The following is an 11,598-nucleotide window of genomic DNA, read 5'->3' as shown; positions in this document are numbered from 1 at the left end:
TGCAAATTATTGAATTTTATTATCATAATGCGTGCTGTATTGCATTTTATTATCATAATGTGTGCAAATTCATTGCGTGCTCATTTTTGGCTTAATGGGTACGTACATTAGGAGAATTGTCTATTTTGGAGGAAGATCAGATAGAAGCATTAGAAAAGCTATCAATGCATGCAGATCACTGTTTCCACTCGTGCCAAAAATAAACTACCAACATTTTAAGGAAATTTTACCAAAAATCTACCAAATTTAAAAAATATTAATTTGAAGCTTTCTATCAAATTTTTCTCAAAATTTAATTTCTATAGCAATTTTGTCAAAATTTTATTTCTATAGAAAATTTTGTAAAAATTTTATTTCTATAGAAAATTTTGTCAAAATTTTATTTCTATAGAAAACTTTGCCGAAATTTTATTTCTATCGAAAATTTTGTCAAAATTTTATTTCTATAGAAAATTTTGTCAAAATTTTATTTCTATAGAAATGTTTGTGAAAATTTTATTTCTATATAGAAAGTTTTGTCAAAATTTTATTTCTATAGAAAATTTTGTCAAAATTTTATTTCTATAGCAAATTTTGTCGAAATTTTATTTCTATAGAAAATTTTGTCAAAATTTTATTTATATTATAGAAAATGTTCTCAATATTTTATTTCTATAGCAAATTTTGTCGACATTTTATTTCTATAGAAAATTCTGCCGAAATTTTATTTCTATAGAAAACTTTGATAAAATTTTATTTCTATAGAAAATTTTGTCAACATTTTTTTTCTATAGAAAATTTTGTCAAAATTTTTTTTCTATAGAAAATTTTGTCAAAATTTTATTTCTATGGAAAATTTTATTTCTATAGAAAATTTTGTCAGATTTTAATTTCTGTAGAAAATTTTGTCAAAATTTTATTTCTATAGAAAATTTTGTCAAGATGTTGCAGATCCGACTGAGATATCTTTTTCTCAAATTGGCCTTTTCTTAAACTGGTATCAAAGTGAGGTAATCCCTCGAAAATGATATTTAAGAATCGCTGTTCTCGACCCTTTCCTTTTTTTCGTTTTTTTGTTGTATGCAATATCCAATATCTAAAATTTTATAGTTTTGGACAAACTCTTATTAGTCATACATACCGATAAAATACTAGGTGAGGAATTCATATCACCATCGGGTACAAAACATATGGCCTGATAATCATATACGATTACCCGTTTGTAGACGTTCTCTTCGACCAAACGATGCATTATGGCTCCATTAATTTCCCCAAAAAATCGTCCCGTTTCATGGCGATTCAGAGAGACAATAATAAAACCATTGTTGTCGAGAACATAGCAATCTTTATCATCCACAGCACAAGCCTATAATAATTCAATATATATAAAATCATATTTAAATATATTAAAGGTGAAATAACATCACTTACATTCCCTGTAATATTACGGAAGAGTTTGTGCAAGGCACTGTATTGGAATTGGAAGCCAACAACGGCAGCTGGAGCTGATTTTCCACCTTCACTATGAAATATGGCATGACTGGCAGTAACAACAGGATCAACAGTTGTTTCTCCAGCATCGAAAGGCACAGAGTAGACAAAACTCTCTTCTCTTACAAAATGTTGGTCGACAGCACGTTTATACCAAATCTCATCAATGGCCTTATTGTTGGTTTCGCTAAATGTTTCTCTGGTAGAGGTGGTGAAATAGAATAAACATATTAATGGTGATTTAATACGGATTTTCATCGAAAACTTACCCAGCTCCTACTTCTTCTGCCATATTTGAATGGAACTCCTGCCATCTTGTTAATCCACTATGAGTGGCCAAAAATGCTACATTAATGCCAAAACGTTGTTTAAATTCATTTCTAGTAAATGGAAAAGACCAATAAATATTAAATTCTTATTCAAAACATTATTTTAATAATGTTTTCTCTATAACGAGATTATCCAATTATATATAAAAAAATATCATTCGTTTGAAATTGTTGTAATAAATTGTATGTATTATTCATTTATTTTACCTTGGCAACAAACCCATTAAAACCGATATAGGATTTGATGCGCTTGATCTACTTATCCCGAAATACATCGTCATGATTGTTTTATGCATTGAATATTTAAATATATATGTATGTATTTTATTTTTTTTTAATAAATTTGCATTGTACATTAGTTATGTATTGGATTATATATATGTTCGTATATGTTCGAAATAATAAGCAAATGTAATAAGAGAAGGACGAAACAAATGAAAAGTAAACAAAATTGCAAGTGCGAAAGGATATATGTTTTGAGTTCTTTGATATGTAGCATATATTTTATGTAGATAGAAATTGTATTAGTATGTATAAAATATAAATGTATTATTATATTTAAAGCTAGTTTGAAGTGAGTACCATACAATGAAAACAATATTGACCTAAGCTTTTCACTGTCGTTATCTTCTAGAGAGGACATGTCATGATGATCTTATAGGTTGTTATCATTTGATAGTCTGACAGATGACAGATTTATTCCATTTCGTTTTACTGATTACAAGCTTGCAAAAACATTTTTATATATTGCACTAAGGAGTAATCTTGATTCTTGATGGAATTCAGACGTGAGAGTGTGATTGCTTTATATTTGGCTGAAAAACCAAAATCAAGTGGCTATAATTAGAGCCGAATATTTAAATTTGAATAAATCGTTTGTTTCTCGTACCATTGCTCGTTACCGTAATACTGGCGGTGTTGAATCATGTCCAAAGAGTGGACATAAAACAAACGATACAAATTTCAGAAATGATCCGAAAAGTGAGGCCATATTTGATCGAAACCCTATCTGAAAAAAAATATTGTGGCGAGGCTAAAGATTTCATGTTTTTAAAGTAGGAATTCAAATTTTGCTTAGCATCACCAATGTGGTATCACAATGGACTGAATAGTCTAAGTGAGCCTGATACATCGGGCTGCCACCTAACCTAACCTAACCTAACCTTTGCTTAGCATAGAAGACAAATTTCTCTGATATAAAGTTTTTTTACTTGTCCAAAAGTCCATAAACTTTTCAGTGAAGTCGTTTTGTCCTTATAGTTAAGTTATTCGACTTAAAATTGGGTATCCTAACATCAGCGTTGCCAGAATTGTTTCACCAAAAACCGCTAGATTTGCCCAAAAATAGCTAAAAACAAGTAAGTAAAGTAGAAAGTCGGGCGGGGCCGACTATATCATACCCTAAAACACCATTACTGAATTAGTAATCATAAGCATTTGTGGGGTGAAATTGATATAGGTCTGGGAGATAAACCGCAGTTGCATATTAAAGAAAATTAAGGGGTACATGTTTATGGGTGCTTTGTCTCAATCTGACTATAGCTCATAGTCAGTGTTGCCAGGGAAAATGTTCGGTTTACCCTACAAGGACAAAAAAATGTTCCCTACTTTCCCATACATTCCCAAACAATTTTCCCTACAATATTTTTCGTTAAATTTAAACAAATTTTACAAATCAAACAAGTGAGTAAAGTAGAAAGTCGGGCGGGGCCGACTATATCATACCCTAAACCAACCCTACTGAATTAGTAAACATAAGCATTTGTGGGGTATCATTGGTATAGGTTTTGGAGAACATAAAGGGGGGTACATGTTTATGGGTGTCTTGTCACAATCTGAGCAGAAATGTCTAATATTAGAAGCTATAGTTTATTTTGCACCAAAAGAGTTAGTATGCCACAAATATTGAGTCCATTATTAAACAAGTAAGTAAAGTAGAAAGTCGGGCGGGGCCGACTATATCATACCCTAAACCACCATTACAGAATTAGTAATCATAAGCATTTGTGGGGTAACATGTAGGTCTGGGAGATAAACCGCAGTTGCATATTTAAGAAAATTAAGGGGTACATGTCTATGGGTGCTTTGTGTCAATCTGTCTATAGCTCATTGTCAATGTTGCCAGGGAAAATGTTCGGTTTACCCTACAAGGACGAAAAAAGTTCCCTACTTTCCCATACATTCCCAAACAATTTTCCCTACTATATTTTTCGTTAAATTTAAAAAATTTTACAAAACAAAAATGGTTCTAAGTACTTTATTATCTTAAAACATGAATATGCAACGTATATAACTTAGAATATAAAATTGTATTACCACCACGGTTTCCACAGTTGGTAGAATTCTACCCAAATTAGTAATCTTTTTTGTTAAATCTCTATAAAAATAAAATTGTGGAAAAGTTTCTATAAACTAATTTTTGTAATTAATTTTTCTATAGAAATAAAATGTTGACAATAAATTCTATAGAAATAAAATTTTGAGAAAAAAATCCACAGAAATAAAATTTTGAGAAAAATTTTTATAGAAATAATATGTTGAAAAAAATTTCTATAGAAGTACAATTTTGACAAAATGTTCTATAGAAATAAAATGTTGACAAAATTCTCTACAGGAATAAAGTTTACCACACATTGTTAAAGATCAAGCCTTGCCGGCTTCTAATTTCCTCCTCTAGAGCCACCAAAATGTAAAAATTATTACAAATTGTGTTGAGTGAAAATGTCCTACATTGTGGCCCTACGTCCCTATAAGACGCTAAATATTAGAAAAATCCTACACATAGGGAATTTCCCCTACTTCTAGCAACACTGGCTGTGTTGATATTGCACCTACGGAGTTAGTATGCCACTAATATTGAGCCCATTATTAAAAAAGAGAAAATCGTTAAATTAGTGTGGGTAATAAATACAAATTTGTAAAAATCGAGCAATATTCTTATGTAAGAGCTACAAGTACGTATAAGTACGATCGGCTAGTACATAAAAATTTGAAATTTGAGTAACTTTGGTTAATAAATAAGAGTACTAAGGCCAAATTTGGGAAAATCGAGCTATACATATATATGGAAGCTATATCTAAATCTGAACCAATTTGCATAATATTTTGCGGGTGTGATTAATACCACAAAAGGTTATCTTGTGCAAGATTTGAGTAAGATCAATTTAGAAATCAGGCCTGTATGGTCAAACATAAGGTTATTAGTGGCGAATTTTTCAAAATCATATATGGGAGCTATATCTACATCTGAACCGAATTCGATGAAATTTTGCACATATAGTTAGTACTATAGAGGACTGGATCCAGCCAGCTTTTAGTAAGATCGTTTAACAAATAAGGGTTCTATGGCCAAATTTGGGAAAATCGGGCTATACATATATATGGGAGCTATAGCTAAATCTGAACCGATTTCGATGATTTTTTGCATATATAGTTAGTGCTATAGAAGACTACATTTAGCCAAATTTGGGCAAGATCGGTTGTTATATAAGGTTTTTATGGCCAAATTTAGAAAAATCGGGCGGTACATATATCTGGGAGCTATAGCTAAATCTGAACCGATTTCGATGATTTTTTGCACATATAGTTAGTGCTATAGAAGATTATATTTAGCCAACTTTGAGTAAGATCGGTTGATAAATAAAGGTTTTGTGGCCAAATCGGGCGATACATATATATGAGAGCTATATCTAAATTTGAACCGATTTGGATGAAATTTTGCAGACTTGAAGGGCAATGGAAAATATTAGCTTTTGCCAAATTTGGTGACGATCCGTTTGAAAAAAAGCGCAACGTGACCCCATTTGTCGAAATCGGGCGATACATATATATGGGAGCTATATCTAAATTTGATCCGATTCAATAGCGTTCGTCTTTGTGCCCAAAAACCTCCCTGTACCAAATTTCATCAAAATCGGTTAATAATTGCGACCGGAATCCTGTGAACAACAAATACATGGACAGACGGACGGACGGACACCAAGCGCGAGATCGACTCAGGAGGTGATTCTGAGTCGATCGGTATATATTTTATGGGGTCTAAAATCAATATTTCTGGTAGGCACATTTTTTGGCCGTTCAAACTTATTATACCCTGACCACTGTGTGGTTTAGGGTATAAAAAGAGGATATCGGTCAATTAGTTGTGGGTAATAAATCCAAATTTCTGCAAATAGGATAATAGATTTATGTAATAGCTACATGTAAGTCTAAATACGATCAGCTAGTACATCAAAATTTGAAATTTGAATAACATAGGTTAATAAATAAGAGTCTTATGGCCAAATATGACAAAATCGAGCGATGCATATATATGAGACCTATATCTAAATCTGAACCAATATGTATAATATTTTGCAGGTATTATTGATACCACAGAAGGTCAGTTTGTGTAAACTATGAGTACGATCAGTTAATAAATGAGACCCCTATGGTCAAAAATAAGGTTATTAGGGGCAAATTTTTCAAAATCGGGCGATACATATATATGGGAGCTATATCTAAATTTGAACCAATTTCGATGAAATTTTGCACATACAGTTAGTGCTATAGAAGATTACATTTAGCCAACCTTGGTTACGGTCGGTTGATAAATAAGGGTTTTACGGCCAAATTTGGCAAAATCGGGCGATACATATATATGGGAGCTATATCTAAATCTGAACCGATTTCGATGAAATTTCGCATATACAGTTAGAGCTATAGAAGATTACATTTAGCCAACTTTGAGTACGATCGGTTGAAAAATAAGGGTTTTACGGCTAAATTTGACCAAATCGGGCGATACATATATATGGGAGCTATATATAAATCTGAACCGATTTCGATGAAATTTCGCACATATAGTTAGAGGTATAGAAGATTATATTTAGCCAACTTTGAGTACTATTGGTTGATAAATAAGGGTTTTACGGCCAAAGTTGGCAAAATCGGGCGATACATATATATAGGAGCTATATCTACCTCTGAACCGATTTCGATTATTTTTGGCACATATTGTCAGTACCATAAAAGATTAGAGTAAGCCAAGTTTGAGCAAGATCGCTTAATAAATAAGGTTTTTATGGCCAACTTTGCGAAAAACGGGCGATACATATATATGGGAGCTATATCTAAATCTGAACCGATTTCGATGAAATTTTGCAGACTTAGGCAGACTTAAAGGGTGATAAAAATTTTACTATGTGCAAAATTTGACGACGACCGGTTTGTAAAAAAGGGCAACGTGACTCCATTTGTCGAAATCGGGCGATACATATATATGGGAGCTATATCTAAATTTGATCCGATTTCTTCCAAATTCAATTGCGTTCGTCCTTGTGCCCAAAAAACACCCTGTACCAAATTTCATCCAAATCGGTTAATAATTGCGACCGGAATCCTGTAAACAACAAATACATGGACAGACGGAATCAATATTTCTGGTAGGCACATTTTTTGGCCGATCAAACTTATTATACCCTGACCACTATGTGGTTTAGGGTATAAAAATATATACCGATCGACTCAGAATCACCTCCTGAGTCGATCTAACGCTTGGTGTCCGTCCGTCTGTCCATGTATTTGTTGTTCACAGGATTCCGGTCGCAATTATTATCCGATTTCGATGAAATTTGGTACAGGGAGTTTTTTGGGCACAAGGACGAACGCTATTGAATTTGGAAGAAATCGGATCAAATTTAGATATAGCTCCCATATATATGTATCGCCCGATTTCGACAAATGGGGTCACGTTGCGCTTTTTTTCAAACGGATCGTCACCAAATTTGGCAAAAGGTAATCTTTTCCATCGCCCATCAAGTCTGCAAAATTTCATCCAAATCGGTTCAGATTTAGATATAGCTCTCATATATATGTATCGCCCGATTTTCCCAAATTTGGCCATAAAACCTTTATTTATCAACCGATCTTTTTCAAAGTTGGCTAAATATAATCTTCTATATCACTAACTATATGTGCAAAAAACCATCGAAATCGGTTCAGATTTAGCTATAGCTCCCATATATATGTTCCGCCCGATTTTTCTAAATTTGGCCATAAAACCCTTATTTATCAACCGATCTTATTCAAATTCGGCTAAATGTTGTATTCTATAGCAGTAACTATATGTGCAAAAAATCATCGAAATCGGTTCAGATTTAGATATAGCTCCCATATATATGTATAGCCCGATTTTCCCAAATTTGGCCATAGAACCCTTATTTATTAACCGATCTTACTAAAAGTTGGCTAGATCGAGTCCTCTATAGTACTAACTATATGTGCAAAATTTCATCGAAATCGGTTCAGATGTAGAGGCCTCATTTCTTAACTGATCTTACTCAAATCTTGCACAAGGTAACCTTTTGTGGTATTAATCAAGCCCGCAAAATATTATGCAAATTGGTTCAGATTTAGATATAGCTTCCATATATATGCATCGCTCGATTTTCCCAAATTTGGCCATAGTACTCTTATTTATTAACCAATGTTACTCAAATTTCAAATTTTGATGTACTAGCCGATCGTACTTATACGAACTTATAGCTCTTACATAAGAATATTGCTCGATTTTTACAAATTTGTATTTATTACCCACACTAATTTAACGATTTTCTCTTTTTTAATAATGGGCTCAATATTAGTGGCATACTAACTCCGTAGGTGCAATATCAACACAGCCAGTGTTGCTAGAAGTAGGGGAAATTCCCTATATGTAGGGGTTTTCTAATATTTAGCGTCTTGTAGGGACGTAGGGCCACAATGTAAGACATTTTCACTCAACACAATTTGTAATAATTTTTACATTTTGGTGGCTCTAGAGGAGGAAATTAGAAGCCGGCAAGGCTTGATCTTTAATAATGTGTGGTAAACTTTATTCCTGTAGAAAATTTTGTCAACATTTTATTTCTATAGAACATTTTGTCAAAATTGTATTTCTATAGAATTTTTTTTCAAAATATTATTTCTATAACAAATTTTCTCAAAATTTTATTTCGGTGGAATTTTTTCTCAAAATTTTATTTCTATTGAAAAATTTCTCACAAAAATTTGTTTATAGAAACTTTTTCCAAAATTTTATTTTTATAGAGATTTAACAAAAAAGGTTACTAATTTGGGTAGAATTCTACCAACTGTGGCAACCGTGGTGGTAATACAAATTTATATTCTAAGTTATATACGTTGCATAAAATTCATGTTTTAAGATAATAAAGTACTTACAACCATTTTTGTTTTGTAAATTTTTTTAAATTTAACGAAAAATATAGTAGGGAAATTGTTTGGGAATGTATGGGAAAGTAGGGAACTTTTTTGTCCTTGTAGGGTAAACCGAACATATTCCCTGGCAACATTGACTATGAGCTATAGTCAGATTGACACAAAGCACCCATAGACATGTACCTCTTAATTTTCTTAAAGATGCAACTGCGGTTTATCTCCCAGACCTATATGTTACCCCACAAATGCTTACGGTTACTAATTCTGTAATGGTGGTTTAGGGTATGATATAATCGGCCCCGCCCGACTTTCTACTTTACTTACTTGTATGGGGTCTAAAATCAATATTTCTGGTAAGCTCATTTTTTGGCCGATCAAACTTATTATACCCTAACCACTATGTGGTTTAGGGTATAATAAAAAGTAAAATTGGTGACCAAAATTTTAATTTTTCAATTTTCTTTATTAACACGATGCAAAGGATCGGAAAAAAGAGTAAAGGGTGATACGGTCAAAATTTGGTCAAGGGAAAACGCGTGTAAATCAGTGAAATCGTTTATTTAAAAAATCAAATTAAATTTCTTTTTCAAGTTCAATTAGTATAAAAGTCAGGAAAAATATTCAGTTAGGCTTTCGCTTTTCCAAATCCGAATTGCCGGGCCTCACGCTTGACACCTGCCATCAGATTTTGTACAGCCACCTTGTCCACCTTCTTCGCCGCAGAAAGCCAGTTTGCCTTGAACTGCTGCTCGTCCTTAGTAGGTTTTTTGGTCTTCTTTAGGTTCCGCTTGACAATAGCCCAGTATTTCTCAATTGGGCGAAGCTCTGGCGTGTTGGGAGGGTTCTTGTGCTTGGGAACCACCAACGTTGTTGGCGGCGTACCACTCCATTCCAAATCCGGCCAAAACAGTACGGAACAACCGTGTTTCTTCAGGAAAGGCAGCAGACGTTTATTCAAACACTCTTTCACGTAAATTTCTTGGTTGACAGTCCCGGAAGCTATGAAAATGCTGCTTTTCAAGCCACAGGTACAGATGGCTTGCCAAACCAGATATTTCTTTGCGAACTTTGACAGTTTTATGTGCTTGAAAATATCTGCTACCTTTCCCCTTCTTTTTGCCGTATAAAACTCCTGTCCCGGAAGCTGCTTGTAGTCGGCTTTGACGTAGGTTTCGTCGTCCATTACCACGCAGTCAAACTTCGTCAGCATCGTCGTGTACAGCCTCCGGGATCGCGCTTTGGCCGTCGTATTTTGTTTATCATCGCGATTTGGAGTCACTACCTTCTTGTAAGTCGATAGTCCGGCTCGTTTTTTGGCTCGATGCACGGTTGTAGACGATACACCCAGCTTATTTGCGGCATCTCGGAGAGAGAGGTTAGGGTTTCGCTTGAAACTACCGGCAACTCTCTTTGTCGTCTCAGCGGCTTCCGGTTTTCGCTTTCCCCCCGATCCAGACTTCCTGGCTGTCGACAAACGTTCCCCAAACACTTTAATTACATTTGTAACGGTTGATTTGGCAACTTTTAGCGATTTTGCCAGCTTTGCGTGCGAGTAGCTCGGATTTTCGCGATGCGCGAGCAAAATTTTGATACGCTGCTCTTCTTGCTTGGACGGCATTTTGACAACTGAAGAGTGAATTCCAAAATCAAAATAGGAGAAACATTCTACACACACACACACCTTCAAAATGAGGGGTGTTCAGGTTTTTTAAATGCAAAAAAAGAAATACGTCAAGTTTATATTGACCAAATTTTGACCGTATCACCCTTTATCGAAATAGCATACATTGTCTGCTATTTTGTGTCGAAAGCAGGTCTAGTCATGTACTCCAAAGGATGTAAGATCCTATCTTCTTAGGGGACATTTACATTTTCTTTGTTGATTGCGTATAATATTTTGTATTTATACAGGAAACAAGATGGATTTTAAGCTCAAAATTGAAGCAAGGACGATAAAATTTACCACTGTGCAATGGTATGTCGTGAATATGTATATTCGTACAGGTGAGTGTTTTGAGAGCTTAAATTGCGTTGATATGTGAATGAACTTCATTGTGAGAAGAATTTTATAGTGAGCATGAATATGAGTTTGTTACTCAGTGTGATTTTTATGACGAGCAAGAGTTGCTTGGAGAAATAATTTTTATGGTGATATTACCGCGAATAAGAATTTTGTGGTGAATACGAAATTTTGGGAACGTGAAGTTTTCGTGACCGTGTTGTATCATACAATCACGTGATAAGTTTTAAAATTTACGGTTTATGTGTCTACGTTAACACATCTAATTCAGCGACGATTTTTTCAATTTTTACTAAACGATGTAAGTCAATACATCAATTTTGGTCTTATATTTATTCCTCCGTGAGGCTCCAGAAATCAAATCTGGGGATCGGTTTTTACATGAACGTATCGATCTATAATTATATGATATATAATATATAACTATGGATCTATACGGATTAAGACATATTCCCCATGTTCCGATATTCGAAATCGCTAATGGGAAGAATTTATTTTTCTTGTAACCAAAAAATATAAATACTTCAATAACATTTTAATTTAAACTTCACATTAACGAGAACTATATCAACAAGCTTCAGG

At 33.7% G+C, this 11,598-nt stretch overlaps 1 protein-coding gene across 2 annotated transcripts in view; it reads right to left on the bottom strand.

The window, feature by feature from the left end:
* Positions 1–11,598, bottom strand: part of stj (voltage-dependent calcium channel subunit straightjacket) — a 133,072-nt gene that overhangs the window by 14,615 nt on the left and 106,859 nt on the right. For both annotated transcript variants that reach the window (XM_075305271.1, XM_075305272.1), the window contains 3 exons: positions 1,740–1,850; positions 1,411–1,669; positions 1,121–1,345 (listed from right to left, as the gene is read on the bottom strand). In XM_075305271.1, coding sequence (XP_075161386.1) covers positions 1,121–1,345; positions 1,411–1,669; positions 1,740–1,850 — 595 coding nt within the window. The remainder of the gene's footprint in view (positions 1–1,120; positions 1,346–1,410; positions 1,670–1,739; positions 1,851–11,598) is intronic.

The sequence above is a fragment of the Haematobia irritans genome, chromosome 4 (assembly GCF_050003625.1).
Source record: "Haematobia irritans isolate KBUSLIRL chromosome 4, ASM5000362v1, whole genome shotgun sequence".
Classification (NCBI taxonomy): Eukaryota; Metazoa; Arthropoda; class Insecta; order Diptera; family Muscidae; genus Haematobia; species Haematobia irritans.
Note: the sequence above shows the minus strand (reverse complement) of the source record. Positions and strands in the feature narration are given on the sequence as shown.